This window comes from Glandiceps talaboti, chromosome 8 (assembly GCF_964340395.1).
Source record: "Glandiceps talaboti chromosome 8, keGlaTala1.1, whole genome shotgun sequence".
NCBI classification, from domain to species: Eukaryota; Metazoa; Hemichordata; class Enteropneusta; family Spengelidae; genus Glandiceps; species Glandiceps talaboti.
Window position 1 is genome coordinate 26,844,370 of NC_135556.1, and position 19,796 is coordinate 26,864,165.

Genomic DNA, 19,796 nt, shown 5'->3' on the forward strand with positions numbered 1-19,796 from the left:
ACGTATGTATGTATGTATGTATGTATGTATGTATGTATGTATGTATGTATGTATGTATGTATGTATGTATGTATGTACGAACGATGATTTCTCCCTAGGAAGTAACTTTCTACTAACATATACATAATTATATTAATGGAAATTTCCCGTCATCAAATTCGATCATCTAGACAACATCAGACACGTCAGTTTTCAATATGAAGGCCTTAGAAATTATCGGGTACAAGGTACAAGCTTGTTCTGTTGCGTCATTAATGTGACCCCCCCCCCTCCACATCCCGTTGGGCTAAAAAGTGGCCATCACCAAACTTCCTTTCTCTAAAACATATATATACCTCCCCACCCCACCCCACCCCACCGTTCAAATATTTCAAAAACAAGATTATAACACCGGCGATTGGTACTTATATATTATGGCGGAATAATTAGAGTGTGGGATTAGCAGTCTTGAGGACATGGATTCGAATTCCACTGAAGATACAGGATTTTTTACCCTAACCTAGGGTGCATGTTATACAGACTCGACTTAATTTAGATATGAGGAGAAGAATTGACAATATGTCTTTGTTTAGCAAATAAAGAGAGAATTATATACAGCTGAAAAAGAGGGAAAGAATTAAGGAACAAAAATCAATCAAAAAGTCAATTCATCAATATCACACAAAATAGATTTTATTTCACCACAAAAATTAATTCGATTTCATTCAATCGATCAATCAAATGAGTAAATAAACAAATAAATAAATCGACAGATCGATCAATCAATTAATCACATGTTTGCTGTCCCCCGTGGATACATCTGACTATTATAGCCCTACCCATACCCCGCATCCTATAGAAAAAAGGAAAGAAAACTCTGACTCAACTACGGTGGCGCTATTTGATATACTATCACATGGATGATATACCAAGCGTCTGCATGATATACATGCGTTGGGCTACACGCTAGGGATGCACTCGTTGCTGTACTACCGGCGTGCGGATATCTATAACGACGGCTACTCTACAACGAGCTTCAGACTAGACTCGATCAAGACTGTTTATGAAATAGGTGAGTACCGACTTCCAATCATCAGGTGCAGTCTAGTCATCGAAGCTATTCTAACGCAATTATTCAGTGGATGAGGAATTCTTTTCGATCATAACGCATTAACGGAGAGGACATCCTGATTTTGATACAGGAATACAACCGAGGAGGCTCATGATATGATATCACAAATCAATTTTTGATTTAAAAAAAAGAAAAGTATTAGATATGAAGACCTGGTATTGGTAGGCTAAACTATGGTATTTTATTTTCACTACAGAATCAAATCACGTGTATCTCTTCATATTTCAGGTTATGATGTGTACAATAAGACGCCACGTAAACATCATAAACATAGCCATTCTGCTGTTAGTGTTGACATGGTTGCTGTTGGGTTTGATGTACATACTACAGTATTATAAACTTAGCAGAATACAGGAGAATACCAAACAAGCTTTGCCTACAAAGCAAATGGAGAGAGGAAAACCAAGGATTGTACTTGTTACTGGTGTGGCTGGGTTTATAGGATTTCATGTTGCTAAAACATTGGCTTTTAAATCCAACCATAGAGTAATAGGAATTGACATATTCAATGATTACTATGATCTAAGGCTTAAACAGGTGAGAATTAAGTTGGTAATGTTTTTTACTAAAATTTGGGAAACCTATCATAAACAGAGCAGGTAAAGCTGGTAAAAATTTGCATAAATATCCACACCTTCTACCACAATTTGAATGTTGAACCCAAATAAATACTCATGAGACCTTGTGTAGATTTTACCTAGTATTTTATAGGAAGATGGGTTTTTGGTACATGTTTATTCATTTACATGTGCTATGTATTTAGCTCCATTGGGGAGTCTGTTCCGATTTGCCCATGTGTGATTGTGTGTTTCTGGTAGATTGTGGGGGTAATTTGTCATTGGATACACCCCATTGGCTGGAAAAAACAATTCTACCATGATTAATGACAGCTATGGCAGGGAATAATTTAGAATGAGAAAATTTCTTTTCAAGCCATAAGTTAATGATGATAGGTCAATGTTTTGTAGGGAAGTTTCTGACCTTGTTTATAAGTGATATTTACGAAGAACGACAAACTCTTCCCCACTATGTTATTCTTAACACAGTTGAACTTTTTCTAGAGAATGCTTATTAATACAAAATCAGAGAGATTCAACTTGACCATCTCCTGTACCATTTATGTAACAAATGGCATTGATAACTCTTATCATTTAGAGACCATGGGAAAAAGTTTGTAACTGATAAATTTCAAGGTCCTACAAAATGATGCTATGTCTCCATATATGAAAACATCTTGCACATGACAGATCATGTATGATAGCACAAAATAATGTAATTCATTAGTTTTCCTAGCACTGGACATAGATTTTGTATTTCAATTCCAGGACCGTGCATATGAGATATTCAAGATTGGAGTCAAAGTTTATCAGGGAGATGTGTGTGATACACTGTTTTTAGAAGACCTTTTCCAAAAATACAATTTCACCAATGTTATTCACCTTGCTGCACAGGCTGGTGTACGTTACTCTGTGCAAAACCCAACAATGTATGTGAGGGAGAATATTCAGTGTTTTATTAATTTGATGGAAGTCCTCAAAAATCACCGAGTAAGTCAGTGATGGATTAAATTATAGCTGCCATATTAAATTTTGTTAGCTGTCTCATGAATACTTTAACGCTTGTTTTCTCAAAGTCAGTACTAGATTGTCTGAACTCAAGTGAAATTTGTTGGAACCAGGGAGGAGTCATTGACTACATTGTTTGTTTTTCTTGAATTTCTAGCTATATAATGATACTATTTTAGTATTTTTGCCAAGATATAATTAACTTATATTAATATTGACTCCAGACATGTGGGTCAAAAACAAATTAACTCTAAAAGCAAGTCTATGCAAGTTGACTTTGATAGTAATGGGTTATCACATACAGTGTAACCATGCTTCAAAGCAGAATGCCCGTTTCCTTTACATTTGATTCAGAATGCGGTAAAATTCTACTCTCAGATTTAAGCTGATGATGTAGCTGTCTACACTGTGTTATCAACATATGTATTTTTCAACATGTATAACTCCCATAAATTCTCAAGTCTGGTGATTTTAACTATTCAATCTTTAAATACAAGATGATTCACTGGCTATCATCTAGTGACTACAATTGAATTAATTTTTTTATTTGATTGATTTTGAATTTTATTGGGTATTTCTTCTTTCACTCCAGTCCTGTCCGCTTGTATATGCATCTTCATCCAGTGTTTATGGTCCAGATAGTACTATGCCATTTAGAGAATCTCAGCCACTTAGTCTTCCTGGTAACGTATATGCTGCATCAAAAGTGTCCAATGAAATTCAAAGCATAAGTTACTGTCACAAATACAATATTTCTGCAGTTGGCTTAAGGTTTTTTACTGTTTATGGTCCATGGGGAAGACCAGACATGGCAATCTATAAATTTGCCAACAAAATCATGTCAAAGGAAGAAGTTCCAGCTTTTACTACCAGGTATGATATACCTTAACTGATTTAGGAAATGTCTAAAAGTTGTGTTTGAAAGAACCAGTTCAGAAAGTGTCTTAGATGACAAGTATTTATATGATAATTAAGGTGTCATTCAAGTTTGCAATCAAAATATTTTATATACATTGTAGAATGGGAAATAGAGATAGACATGTAATTTTAGCAGTTTGAACTTGTTCAGTAGGGCTATCGGCATGGTAAAATGTGTGTGTGTGTGTGTGTGTGTGTGTGTGTGTGTGTGTGTGTGTGTAAACAACATAAAGTCAAAATCATTAGTCTGATTGCATTGATATTAGATGGGGATATTATCTAGGACTTGTAAGTGAAAAGATGTTCATATGAATCTGATCACACCACATGTGTGTGATGTTGGTAAAAAATGTTACTCTTGGTAAAATAACCCTCAACAAAGACTGGGCTGATTGGTTGGTCAGATGGGGATGTTCATCTGGATAGTGTATAATGGAAACTGCTTGGCAGTTGGAGCTGAAATTTGGTGAGAATATTTCTGGGGATGTGAGATGAATATATAGTCATGCAGGACATGGTGACTCCATTAATAAAATGAACTCATATATGCTTAGCAACAAGACCATTCCAATAGCAATAGGCACAGGATTGAGTTATAGATCAACTTACCAAGACAGAATATTCCATCAATCAAACTCTGGAAATTACAGCAATCATTGCCCAACCACTACACCAATTGCTTGATATAATATGGTTAACATTAGAAACATTACAAACCACGTTATGTTATTCCCTCCATCTGATTATTGATAGGCCTGTATGCTCTATTTGACAGTAATGGAGCTCCACTCATGAGAGATTTTACCTACATTGATGACATTGTTGATGGTGTAATAAGGTCAATGTCATACATCCCACAATTGTGTAATGAAGTTTTCAATCTTGGTTGCGGTCATCCTGAGAGTGTTCCAGCATTGATACAATATCTTGAAAGCTCCCTAAATAAACAAGCAATCATGGTAAGTACATTCCACATTTTTACAAAAAGTCTTTTCAAACATTCACCATTTAATCCACATATACCCAGATTTAAGATGTTCAAAATCACCCAAACTAAAAGTCAAAGGATATGCAAATTGTGTTTATCAATATTCACATATGCAAATGAATATGATAAACAATCATATATGCAAATTATGTTTATTATGTAATGTTCAACATCCATGTGTCCAGATATTATAAAATACAAGCCTTCCTCAAACTTCATTTCAATCTTGTATGTGTTCAAATAATGATAAAAGCAAATTATAGTAGGTGATCTGAAAGCATTGCCTGATTTAGAAATTGACAACACATCTAAACTGACCCCAAAAAATGACATTTTACATTAAGAACCATATATGATTTTGACATGAAGCATGACAATGCTCCTTGTTTTAAGTGACAATGTAAATCTATCTACAATATATGTATTATGTCAACTGTTCTAAATGACCCTCCCCATCCCCTCTATCTATCTAGAATTTAACAACTGATGTATTTCTACCATTGGTAGATACCACACTGTGGTAGATACAATTACCTATTTATAGTCTCCTCCTTTGTTCTATCCGCTATCTCTGTTCTTAATTGCAACTACAGTGTGGATTTAAGTTTACCACTTTCGAAGTATTAGTTATATTTGTATTCCCTTTTTCTGTGTGAACTGTCATTTTAATTTTTCCTAGTAATTCTGAATCTTTCCATTTCATTGACTTTTCAGAAAGAAGAACCAGCACCAGCAACTGAACTGTTGAAGACCTATGCTGACATCAGATTGTCATCAGAGAGGTTGGGCTATAAACCTTATACATCATTGAAGGATGGTGAGTGGTACGTTAATCAAAGAGAAACTGAAGTCTAGACTGAGTAATGACATTTGATGGTGTGTGTGGATTCAATTTGAGACTCGTCACCTTACATCTTTCATATTAATATACTTTGTATAGTGAAAATGAGAACAAATTTGTCAAAAAGTTAACTCTGGTGAAAATGAGAACAAATTTGTCAAAAAGTTAACTCTGTATGGTGAAAATGAGGACAAATTTGTCAAAGAGTTCCTTTTAAGGTGGGTCATTATGCCTTCGAAAACGTCAATTCAAAACGGAATCAGTTACTGTCAACTTTAAGAAGTGTTGTCAATGTTGTCTTCTCTGTCTTTTGTGCTTCATATATAGAATATGATATAGAATAGAATATAGTAGAATAACTTAGAATAGATATAGAATAGAATATATATAGATATAGAATAGATATAGAATAGAATATAATAGAATAGTATAGAATAAAATAGTATAGAATAAAATAGAATAGAATAAAATAGAATAGATATAGTATAGAATAGAATAGAATATAATAGAGTAGGATAGAAAAGGCTAGAATAGACTAACCCTTTCATTCACCCTTTTTTCTGATTTTAGGAGTTAAGAAATTTATAAAGTGGTTTCTTGAATATAGGAAAACCAGAGAAAAGGAAGACAGTTCTGGAAAGTCACCTGGTCAAGATTTTAGTAATAGGTGAAGTATAATAGCTGTCTTTTCATAGGCCATGACAAACTGCAAACAAGAAATTGAGAATACAGCGCCCTCTCTCAAATTCGGGGTATCAGCACCCCAAGAGCTTTGTCCTTTGGTATTCAGTAGAAGTGTAAATCAAGGATGTTTTTTGTATTGTTCAGACACCAAGGAAAGCAGCAGTGCTCTTTGATTAACTGAGTAACCTATAACCATGTATGCCCCAAAGGTATACATGACAGGAAGTAGAGCACCACCATGGTAAATTTTGGAAAGGCCTATTCCATGGAATATAATACTGTTAGTTTAATGATTTACACATAATTTCTTTTGATATTTTAGACTGTCCCTTGAGAATGCAGAAATTCAAAGAAAACTAGAAAGAAGAAAACTGAAGAGAAGGAATAAAGAGTTAGATTTGAAGCTGATGGAAAGAAAACAAAAGTAAGGAAATAACAAATATTATATGAAGTAAAATTATCAATTGATATGAATATATTCAAATTTGTACACAAAATTGTAACAATCCTTTTCCCATATCTTCATTTGTGTAGTACTTGAAAAAGTGAATTGATTTAAAACTAATGTATGCCGTCATATTTAATTTATACTTTATTTTTTACTCACCTTAAATAAAAAATCAGATTATTTATATTCATTTTGTTTTACAACTTAAATGACAAAACCTGAAACAAAATGTCTGGCTTAACAAAAATCTACAACATTATTGTCTGTCTCAGCAAAGTCAACAGAAATCTCACCAACAGAGGTATTTGTTGAGCAAGATGACAAAATGTAGCACTGTTAGTAAGATTCTTGTTGAGTCAGACGACATTTTATTATAGGTTTTATGATTTTAATTGTATACTCATGCTACTCTACAGTAAAGCAAATTTGCATTTCATAAATGTTCAGCTTTTGGTTTTTTAGGTTTTGGGATTGAATTCTTTTTTTAATTCTATTTCTCTGAATATTTTAATATTATTTCTTACCTCTGAACACAATGTGGACATATAACATAAATAAGTACTTGTTTATTATAATTATTGATTATTATTCAATACATAAATGTCCTTTGGTTACTCTTCACTGTTCTTGATTTATGTTACATAATATTCTCATTTCTTAGATTTCTTCAATATGCACAAAAACACAACATTCCTGTTCCAGTTATAGAGAAAGACAGGTTCATCTTTCATCAAGGTAAATTTCATAAATGTTAAATCACGAAATGACTTTCCAGAACCCAACGTTTAAGAAAATGCCTTTATTTCTTGATGTGTCATTCCCCTTTTAATAATTAATACTTATCCTATCATATAATTTGGACCCGAAATTTACTAAAATAATATATAATATTTAGTGATTGACTGAAATTTAAACATAGTTGTCAGACATCTTGATTTGATTTTGGTTTTAACCAGTACTGGTTGAAAAGTTATTTTTCCTTGAGAGAGTTTTATTTTGTGAAAAAAATTACAAAAAAATTAATGATAGTATAATTTTATATTTAGGCATGGATACTATTGGCCATGACATTATGAGAGTTAACAATCTGAGTGGAGATATACAGGTAAGGAGAGACAACTTGTTTATAGTTATTAACTATGAAAACTATGTCTGTGGTTTAGTTTTTACTCAAAATTATGAAGTCATTTTTGATGTAGTTCATTTTAAAAGTAGCCAGGAAAATATGAAAAGTATGTGGTGATCATTCTACCAAAAAGACTCATAAATCTGTCCAATGATGGAAATATACTGGTTGAAACAGAAGTTTACAAATTAATGAAAAAGTAGCTGGCAGATCATTGCAGTTCTTTTGCCAGCTACTGGCCAAAGTTCTTGAGACTTAATTTTAACTAATTATCAGACTGGTATATTGTGTTCATGTTGAAGAAGACATTTTAGTCGTAGTCATCACACTTACTTTTGCATTTTTGTTGTCCAGTGAAATAAGTCTTTTAGGAAAGAATTCCAAGTTCACGGTATTTGGTGATGTGGACGGTGATCTTTCCTTTGATGATATGTGTTGTCTAGCCATGCTGTATATGCTTGAATATCTATAGGTGTAAATTAACAAAATGAAACCATAATTATGATGTCTGTCACTAACATTTCTTGTTTGGACATTAGGCTTTAATGAAGAAATGTCAAGAAGTTGATGAATGTGTTGCATTCAATAGTGAAGGGTATCTGAAAAACAAAGTAGAACCACAAAACACATGGGAGACGAAGTTTTTGGGGAATGAAGCTGGACTTTATGTGGCTGGTAAGTAACTGTGTATCATGACAGTGAAAACAAGAATTAATTAATATGTGGCTGGTAAGTAACTCTGTATCCTGACAGTGAAATCAAGAATTGATTAACATTTCATTTGACAAAGTTGATATTTGTTGACTATTTAATAAAGTCCACAAAATACCAATGAACAAACCCTATACAACACTGCAGAGATTTTTGTCCTGTCCACTAGCCACACACCAGTTAGGAGAAATACCCGCTTGTCCTGTCCACTAGTCCTAGTGCAGCAGTTGTTCAAATGGAGGAACCCCCCCCCCCCTTGTCCTGTCCACTATCCACGAGTCCAAGTGCAGCAGTTGTTCAGTTGTTCCAATGCTGACCCCCCCCCCCCCCCTGTCCTGTCCACTAACCATGCACTTATCTGTTAGGAGAAATAGTAGTCAAAGTGCAACAGTTGTTCCAATGGTGACCCCCCCCTCTTGTCCTGTCAAAAGGCCACTAGTCCAAATGCAGCAATTGTTCAAATACTGACCCCCCTTGTCCTGTCCACTAGCCACTAGTCCAAGTGCACCAATTGTTCCAATGCTGACCCCCTTGTCCTGTCCACTAACCATGCACTTATCAGTTAGGAGAAATACTAGTCCAAGACAGTGCAGCAATAGTCCTAATAGTTTTCAGGTTTGTCCTCGTTAACACTAACTTAAAATTATCTATTGTCATCACCAGACGTTGACCAATGTGCTGCAGACCTTCATGACTGTGGGCAATTCTCAACTTGTATCAAGACAAAATCAGCACAATTCGAGTGCTCTTGTCAATCTGGTTACTATGGCAATGGAAGATTCTGCATACCAAGGTGTACACTTTTTAGTGTATATGCTTGTCAACAGTTGATGCAACATCAACTTTAGGTTTTAGTTGTGTGTACTGCAACACCACCAGTACATGTATTTCTGTGAGACTAGATGATGATGTAGTACCAGTAGGTACATGTCAAAATTGAGCCTAAAGTTGCATATTATGAGTTTTATGAGCTTGTTACTTGTGTCAAATATCATTGATTATGATTAATTTTAATTAGATATAGCATCGGTGCATATAATTCAATGAAATTAAACATTTGTCTTCTGGTATTGTTGGTGCCGATGATGAAATGACATGCATTACATTATGTTGTTCAATTGTTTACATGTGTAAAGGTGGGCATATCATTAATCCTGTGTTTCTCATGATCTGACCAACTCTATATTTCATGTGTAGGGTGATTTATAGAAAGCTTTAATTATATGATATCTTGTGTATGGTCTATAATCTTAAAATGCAGTTACCAGGCAACTGATTGCGGTAAACCTAGATAATTTTGAAGTTTTCAGCAAGTTCTAAAACACTAGGGTTACTTACTAATTACCAGACTGGTACATTTTAGTCATCACTTATTTTTGCATTTTTGTTGTCCAGCGAAATAAGCAAAAAGTGGTACATTTTTAGTGAAAATTTCCAGCTTATTCAGTTCTTGGAAATGAGATATGAAATCCAATATGATCGTGAGAAGGATGAGGATTGAACAAATATGATTTTATTGATATTTTGCAGATACTATACACATAAACCTTTACCAATACATGTTCAGCGAGATGCTATGATGCCACATTTCAATGGAATTGAGATGGACAAACTAAAAAAGGAGTCAAAGTTTGTTTTCTTTAAGGTAACTAGAATATGAAAGTATATACCCATGATGCAAACTTAAACTATGGAAAACTATGGAAAGATCCATATATTAGTCATTGTAAACTTGTATTGATTTAATATTGCTGTGATGTTGGATGATAAATTGGCATTTTGGTAAATTGCACAATTTTGAAATCTTGTGAAGAAGCTCTACAATATTTACATGTGTACTGCCAATTTTGTGATGTCCTGCAAGGGTTTGTGAGAAAACTGTGCAGGAAATGATTACATTATTACCCCATTCCCACAATCTCTTTCTCTTGACAGCTAGAGATTATGGTAAATATCCAAAATGGCCGACACATTTACAGTGCAATAGGGCTTCCTAACAATATTTCAAGGTTGGCAAGGTTTCATTTTCATGATATGTGAATTTCTCCATGATCTTACTTATTCTTTGCAGGGTTTAGATTTTAATGGTGGAGATATATTGATAGCTGAACAATTAAAGAATAAGAGAGAAGAGTTGGAAAAACTGTGTAGAAATATAACACATTGTATCGGTAGGTGCACAAACTTACAATTTGAAGAGCAAAATATCTATAATTATATGCACACTAAGGATAATTTGGGATAATAATTTATAATCATGTGATCTCTAAAATAGGCTGATAATTGACAATTAATTCATTGATTCAGAATCACTTTTAGCACTTAGACTGCAACACACAGTCATTCATTGGCAGTGCTCCACACATTCCACTAACCCAGTACATTTTAACAGCCTATATGAATCACTTATTAAACTTACTAAATTATAAAATCTGTCATTTTTCTCTTGTTGCCATCCTTGCACATTTTCCCCAAGTTTATTTCTATACATTTTTTAAAAATAGATTTGATAATTATTTCTTAAATGCAGAATTGTATATCAATAGTCTGGTTTGAATCTGTTACCAACAGTTGAAACTGTGAGCAGGTCAGAATTGTATATCAATAGTCTGGTTTGAATCTGTTACCAACAGTTGAAACTGTGAGCAGGTCAGAATTTTGATTATAGTCTATGCGTATTATAGATGAATCCAATGTTTGTTTAAATGAAACATGTTTAGAAATTTACAGGTGGCTTTATATAAACAATCATTCCAGTGTTGGTATAACACCATATGTTCCCTTCATGACATGTTTCCATGGTTACCATTAAGTGGATCAAGTAATCGGTAGTAAAAAGATGTTATATTATTGATGACTTAATGTTGAATGGAATTTTAAAAAAGTAAAGTAGCCGTTTCATCCCCCTCCCCTCACTCCCCTTTTAATTCCATGCTGTAACTACTGTGGCACCTTCTTTCCTTAAAAACAAAAAGGAAATGTTCGTGCCCTCAAAAGCGTCAACTATATAAACATTATGGTCATTATAAAAACACAATATGCTATGTTTGAATGTTTCCATGGTTTCCAATTAATCAATTGGTTTTTGTTGATTAGTTCTGAAAAAGATGTCATAGTAAACATTATTATAATACATGCCAGCTGTTGCGTTGAGTTAGCATGATGTTTGAGGAGATGCAGATTCAACCTATAATCTGTAAGCTACACTCCGGGGCTATGCCGTGACAGGGCAACCTCACACATAATCTAGTTCCTATACAGTATCGTTGCGATTTATACCTTCACTCAAAGTATAGTCAAAGCTTTTGCTCTAGAAGTCATGAGATGCAATTTAAATTCATCTACGTCCACCCACACAGTCATTAACATCATATCTTTGTTAATCAATCACAGAATTCTCTAGTAACCAATAACACAGTCCCTCATAAAGTTAGTGCTTATTTGGGCAGTTGTGTAATGTCCAAATATGGTATATTTGTCAGCTCAGAATGTTACTTACGCACTGTTTATGTCAATAAACAGTTGGGGTTCACTGATTAAATGAACAACTTTCTGTGCTTTGCAGCCTTTGACCAGACTGTGGTTAGATCACAGTTGGCATCCAGACTACCTCTTACATTGCTCAACACCAGACAGAGCAGGCTGTTGAGAGTGGAGCAACGTGACATTATCTTACAGTTTAATTCAACCTATAGCTCTGGTAGCTTAAAACTAATCCTTTGTATGCCACACCACCGTATTTAATTTACTAACATATAGATTTTTTTCAAACATCAGCTGTTGGTGGGGCAGGGGATAGGAGGTAGAATTCATCCAGTTGTTTCTTCTTCCTAGAGGTGTGTAGATGAAGAATTGTTCATGGTATGATGATCCCATTGGTGATATGCAAATTAGATCTAAACATTTTGAACTTCAAAGATCTCTGGCATACAGGTCTGAAATTTGGTGGAGATAATTTGTTTAGAGATGTTAAAGATTGTGAATTATTCATACAAGATGAAATGATCCTCAAAATACAAATTAGTCAAAAAAAATGATACATGTATCTTTGGTCACAAATATCTTACTATGAAAATTCTGGGGAAATAGGCTTAATAGTTGGTAGTGGTGTTCAAATGATAAATTAACAAAGACAAGATGTGATCAATTTTATCATATTATGTAAATTTAGATGTCGACATACGTTATCTTTTTGTCAAAGGCTTCAAATTTATGTCATTGTTTAGATATAATGAACTCTCCTGATAATGCTCTGTTAACTATAGCCAGGACATTTGAAACCCTTTGAGTTGAGTTTTGTTGACACTCCATTTTTTATTTGTGTTATCATGAATTTAAGTATATACCACCAGTGATATTTTTCTTTTCATAATTTTTTTTTTCTCATAGCCTTCAACACCAATGGTTTGCTTAAGATGAAGGTTGATCATCCAGGCAACTTTGTAAAATGGACTGGAGGGGACGCTGGGGGTATTTATATAGCTGGTAAAGAACAGTGTTTGCTATTTGACAAATTATTTAAAATGTGTGTGGTAATTCCCTGTCTTGTTTTGAATTACATCAAAACATATACGATTTGCCATCATGTAGGAGAGACGTTCTGATAAATGGTGTTACAGAGAAAATATTGTCCTTTGTGTAAAGAAAATACTGTAATTTTGCAAGATATTGAATGACGGGTCTGATGCCATCTATTTATGCAAAAGTAAGAGATTTTGAAAAGTGGCAACTTCTACACCAGTTGCAGTTATTGTCATTTCACTCTAAATATAACTTTTGAAGTAAATTCAAAATTGTTTAACCAGAGAGATTAAATCAGACACACATTTAGATGTACATTTGGCAATGATGGGAGGTCTTCTATATTCATGCGTTCACTATGCACATCAAATGCGTGTGTCCATTGAATGCTGATAAAACCTCATTTTTTACTTCTCAAGTAAACAGTATTATGTTAGTAGCAAATTTCTTTATCATTCTCAAGTTAATTATATTCAAATATGAATATCTAATAAAATCTTAGTTGATTTTGCTTATTTACCCTTTTTGCATATTTAAATTACTATATCATCTATGTACAGCAAATTTCTTTGTCATGTGTAGGCTAATTTCACTTAAATCTTTTTTACTGTCATAGATGTAAATTACTGTTACAGTATTGTTTAATTTTCTGTGCAGCAAATTGCTTTGTCATGTACGTGCTAATTTCATTCAAATCTGAAGCGCTAACCACTATGCTACAGGGAGCTGGTCATTGTCATGTACGTGCTAATTTCATTCAAACCTGAAGCGCTAACCACTATGCTACAGGGAGCCGGTCATTGTCGTGTTTGTGCTAATTTTATTCAAATCAGAAAATCGATAAAAAACACTTGTTTTTTCTTTCTTACTTCAGCTTTTGTATATTTATATTACAGTATTATCTATGGACAACATATTTCTGTAACACTCAAATCAATTTGATATACGTTGTTTCACTTCCATTAAAGATTTGAATTACTGTGCAATGAGTGAAACTGAGTGCCCAGAAAATACTAGGTGTGAGCGATTAGCTGCAGCTGATTATAGATGTGTTACTGAGGACTCCATTACAAGTTACGCTAGACATAAACAAAACACACCAAGTAATAGAAAAGATTCTGGACAACAATATGAACATCATCAAGAAAAAATATCTGATTTCAAGATAAAGCAGAGGGAACTGTTGAAACAGAAAATTAAAAAAAGAGAATTGACCCCAAATGAAGAATTGTTGTCAGCTACTGACATTGATCATATACAGGACAAAATCCATATCATCATTTCAATAGACAAAGAGGATTTTCAAGGTGAGTAATAATTGCTTTGAAAAGGCAATTTCCACTTATGGTTGACATGTTTATGTACAATTATAATTAATAACCTGCGGATAGTATTTGCTCAACCAAGGAAAACATGAGTGACCTAAGGGGCCTTGTCACATTGGACTTTAGGCAAGAAGTAACAAAGCCATTAGGTCAATGATGATTTTTTTTCAGAATTTCATGAGTTAAAGATATTGAGGAATAATAATATAGTCATACCTGCACAAGCTTGATTCATGAACAATGGCACATTTTATGCAGTAATTGGAGTACTGCAGAACAAATTATCAAGTCAGGTGTTGCCATTTACATGTTCTTTTATTAATTTTGTTTACGTATTTACTTTTTCATGTACATCTTGCTTCTATTTAGAGTTCACCTAGCTTGTTTTATTTCTTTCTTTATTTATTTTCTTACTCTTTTATGTACAATAACATCTATAATGATTTACTCTATCAACAGATCACCTTACTAGCTGGCATTATGTTAATTTATCTATTATTTCATTTATTCATTTTTTCACTATTTACAGGAGCAGCTACACTGCTTAACTCAATCATATCGACTGCTAGATCACCTAGCAACATTCATTTTCATATTGTTGTTGCTGGGGAACCAGGAAGAAGTTTCAAAGAGTATCTATTATGTCATGGTGTTCCAGTAACATCACTGGTGAGTACATTATACTAAATATCCAAGTTTGAATATGTATAAAGTGATGCGAAATAGTATATAATAATGATAATAATAATAATAACAATAGTAATCTATTGCATCTGTAGATTTCTATTAATTTGGTAGCAATAAACATTACGGTAAAAGTAAAGATATCTTGTTGAGTGAGTCATAACAAGTACGTATACACAATTGATAATCTTTTTGATGGTTAGTTTCTTATTTTTAGGTATTGCATTAAGAAATTTCATATTGAGGACATTGTTTCCAAAGCATTGGAGATTTCGGTTGAGTATGTCATGTATATGTACTTAAAATTAAAATATATACAATTAAAATGACTTGAAGAATAGGTGTATCATCATTTAATTCTTTGTTCTCATTATACAAATGAGAGAAAGTAAGTTTTTTTTTCTCTGTCATTAAATAATTCAAATTTTCATTCCTGAATGGACAAAAGTAAATTTTTGCACATTTTGACCTATGATGATAAACTTCCTCTTGGAAAATTTCTTGTAAACAGACCTCCAGCAGTTGACTAAATGACTGTATTGTATTGACTTTATTTCTGTATGTTATTTTTGTATGCTTTACCATGATTGTATGGCATGTTTTTATGCACTAAAGATTTATTGATTGATTGATTGATTGTATTGCCTGATTAATTCTCATAAACATCACACCATGCCCAGTAGACTAATGTAGTCAAAAAAAACAATTTTTAAGTTGTATAGAAGTCCAAAACATAAACTACCACTATATGTATTAACAATATTAACTCCATTGCTGGTAACTTAATCTCAGACAAATGGATGAATTAAGTCATATCTAATTAATATGAATACTTGGTATACCGCATAGAAACTGTTGGAATGACTGTAAACATAATTGTTCACAGAAACAGTTTGCACAAAAGCAAGGGGTCAGTGTTACCATTTTAAATCTTTTTATTTAAATGTGAGTAAATTGACAATGTGACAATATGAATTGTCAGATCAGAATGTAAAAATCACCAAGAGTGTGTCCTTTTCATCTTCAACAGATTGAAATTAAGAAATTGAATGAGGAATGGATCAGTAGGTATAGATATACTAGAACAGAAAGTCTGTCAAGTTCTGCAAACTTTGCCAGATTTTATTTTGACAGGTACGTTTAGTCATACTTATTCTTATTTACTTATTCTTATTTGATATTGCAATATGTTTCTTTTTCACTGTTTATGAATGTCAATATATCACCTCTGTCAATGAATCATTATAATTCTGTTGATTTCTTCCTTCAGATACATAGAATGTATCTTAAAAATCAAATTTATCCAAATCGCTCAAAATTCTGCCTATGGAAGCGTGTTTCTGGTCCTTATCAAATGTTAGAGTAATTTATGGATTTGTAATAAAGGAACTCAAGAATGGGTGTGAGTTTTCTTGGAGAAAGTAACAACCAAATTTTAAGACTCATATTTCTGAGGGGCACAGTATGTTAATCAGTCACAAGGAAATGATGAAATGAGAAAGTACAAATATGTTGTCCTTGAAATGTATTTATTATAATAATCAGATTTCATTTTTTTACTTTGTTTTTTCAGTGTCATTATCATATATTTTGATTTTATTAATAATTCATTAATTGTGATGAACAAAGAGATGTTTATAAATGAAACTCCAAAAAGCAGAATGGGGAACACAGAAATGAAGCAAATAGCAGCAAAGACCCATCCACGGAATGTTGCCCATCAAAACAAATAAATTCTTTTCTCTTTTTTAAAGAGATGTATGACAGTTCTAGCTACTCTTGAATTCCTGATTGTAAAACATCACCAAAAGGATGGCACATAAATTTTACAATGATTAAAAAAATGTTACGGTGTAGGATATTTCTTTCCATCATAGACCCAAGATAACTTTATTCTTAAATCATTGTACATTTCGTTACAGGATATTTCCATCTGTTGACAAAGCCATTTATCTTGATGCAGACTGTGTTGTCACACACCCCATTGAAGATTTATGGATGTTGTCTGGACAATTGACTCGGTCAAAACCTTTGCTGGCAGTACAAAGAGCAGTTCCATATGGATTTTTCTTTGATAACAGAGTCCTGGATATCTTTTATGAAAGGTGCAATCATGCAATTTGGAATATGTTATCAAATAATTATTGTTTTGATATCTTTGTTTTAAGATTTTCTCATAATTTTTATGAAATCAGATCCCTCCGTAAGACAGTTGCAAACACTATCTAATAAATTTACTTATTAAACCCTGGTATCATTATGGTAGATATAAATGCAGCCTCAGGAAACAGTCAGTATTTTATATTTCCTGTTGTCTCATCTTGTTACCTAGAGACCTATGTCATGTACTGTAAGTCTGCAAACACAAGGAAAATAAGAATTCAAGGTGATTCTGTCGCTAAAAATGATAAACTAAGTGTGTTTAAAACACAGCTTTATAGTATTTGGTATTTTAAAACAATAATTACTATATCACATTATTTGAATTGAGTTTGGAAGTTGACTTCTTACAATTACATACATAGGTAGTTCTGACAGAATTAAGGCAAATCATGTCAATTAATAACAATTGATAAGAGCTCTGAAAATGTTGGTGGATGTTGCCTCTATGCTCGTGTGTCACCTTCACCTACATTACGATTGACATTGTATATTTCATACTGGTAAGTGAAAGTGAATGAAACCAAAACATTGTATAATTAAGATACCTTTTGGAACAAAAACGTTGCCGTACATGTGAAAGGTGTACAGCAGTTTTGGCCATATCTCATGGCTGTGATTCACCACCAGGGTGCGCCCTCTGTAGTTTGAAATTGGAACACCCCCCACCCACCCCACCCCTTAGTGGGTGGGATTTACTATGATGCTGGAGTGGACTTTGGGTAGTTCAAGTCCAGGGTCTCTGTTTAGACTGGGTTTATGTTGTTCAATCTCGATTGCTTCACGGATTCTACGTTTCCATTTCTCTGGGTTGGAGCTGAGTATTGAGAAATTGTTGTCAGGGATGTGGTGTTCGATCATTCATGTTTTCATTAAACACCTTGAATTCACAAGGTACCCTTCCCCTCTAAGGTACGTTACACAAAATGGCTTATTTTATTTAGATATGGAAAGAAGTTTTCCATGGAAGAAAATACTTTCAATGCTGGTGTCTTTCTGATTGATTTGAAGCACTATAGAGAACAAAGAATGATTGATGAGATAGAGTTCTGGCTAAGTCAGGTATGTATAAGTATATGTATATATATTTTTTTTATGTGGCAATAGTCAGCCAGTCCACTCAGGTGACAAACACCTGTAAACATGGACCCCAAAGGACATATATATGTGTATATGTTTACATATATGTATAGTATTATTATGTTGTATCACATCTAATTAATTGGTTCAAAGTCAATAAAATAAAGCTTTGGGTTAATACAAAGAATTTTTCTGGTCCCCTTAAAAACATGAGACATATTTTCAAGGACATTTTTCTTATGACTAGTCGGGTTACTAAAAATGGTGTAATATGTTCATAACTTGCAAAACTTAGAATAAACAGCATAATCTGTGGAATTTTGCGACCCAGCCTGTCATGTTGATGGCCTACCATGGCAAGTGGTCCAGTCTTGACTCTCAGTGGAATGTGGATGGATTGGGATGGATTGAAAATATTGACAAAGAGTTACTAAATACTGGTAAAATACTACACTGGAGTGGCAATAGTAAGTTGATTATAGTCATTCACCCCACAGACTGGTTATGATTCATCTTAAATCTTAAATCTTGAGTAGAAATAAAAGTTTTGAGGTAGGTGAACCAAGAAGGAAACCAAACCAACCTGCTAAAGATGATCAAGACATGACTATATAATATAACAAGAATGTAAATAGTAGTAATGAGATTGAACGAACAATTATCCAACCATAACTGAGTGTAACTATTGTGCAGGTTGCTGGTCCCGCAAATCGATTCACAGTTCAGCCATTAGTATAAACATAACTGCCAAATGTAATGTAAGACATTTGCTTAAAAGCAAGAGTCAAACTGGGCTGTATTTATGCTTCTTGCAGTAAACAACAGTACACTTACATTCTCATTTACATTCATCTTTTTCGTATAGAGAAACCTTGGTATCCTGAGGCACTGTACAGAGACTACTGGCTGAAATACCAACCACAGCAGTGTTCAGGCAATGGTACATGTGTATCCAACTCCAATCTTGTTACAAAAGAAATGTTGTGGATGTGTGAATGCCTCAAAGGTTATTCAGGATCATACTGTCAAGAGTACAAACTGTAAATGAAATATTCTTGGTGTGTGACTGCTAGAAATTGTTCTGGGTGTGTCAGTAACAAATTGCTCTGGGTGTCTGAATGCTGCAGATATCATTCAGGGTCATACTGCCAGGGTTAGACAAAACATAGTGGGTGTGTGAATGCCATAGAGGTCATTCAGGGTCATACTGTCAAGATTAAACAATACATCAAGGTATATGAATATGTCAAATGTCAATTAGGGTCATATTATCATGGTTAAATAAAATATTCTGGATGTGTAAATGTCACATATGTATGTAATACATGTAAAAGAATGAATAGTTACACATAAGAAGGCACTCATGGTTACCAGTACATGGACATAGTTGATGGGTCTGGAGAACAGGAAGATCGTACTGACACGTTATCGTTGTTGTACTTAAGAGAGAGAGAGGGGGGGGGGGGGAAGGTACAGCTTTATTTTTTATTTTTGGGAATTCGAATAAAGTTATCTTCATACAAAACAAAAGTTTTTTCGATGATGTTACGTTTCGTGTGTCGATATTTGTTCTTTACAAGTTGTGCTCACTGTCCTGAGGGTCCAAGTCAGGATGCCAACGTGATATCGATTCA

The 19,796-nt window shown here is 33.6% G+C and overlaps 1 protein-coding gene and 1 long non-coding RNA gene across 2 annotated transcripts; both read left to right on the forward strand.

Annotated features, from left to right (window-relative positions):
* The first annotated feature begins 1,498 nt into the window (after positions 1-1,498).
* Positions 1,499-7,310, forward strand: LOC144439440 (putative 37.6 kDa protein in cld 5'region). The gene is made up of 8 exons (XM_078128728.1): positions 1,499-1,648; positions 2,437-2,658; positions 3,269-3,549; positions 4,370-4,553; positions 5,297-5,399; positions 5,994-6,090; positions 6,430-6,531; positions 7,217-7,310. The coding sequence occupies exons 1-8, from the start codon at positions 1,499-1,501 to the stop codon at positions 7,308-7,310; spliced, it is 1,233 nt and encodes a 410-aa protein (XP_077984854.1).
* A 6,808-nt stretch (positions 7,311-14,118) lies between these two features.
* Positions 14,119-16,011, forward strand: LOC144438596 (uncharacterized). Its single transcript, XR_013481068.1, has 3 exons — positions 14,119-14,220; positions 14,768-14,907; positions 15,953-16,011. It is a non-coding gene; the product is annotated as an uncharacterized LOC144438596 (long non-coding RNA).
* The last annotated feature ends 3,785 nt before the right edge of the window (positions 16,012-19,796 follow it).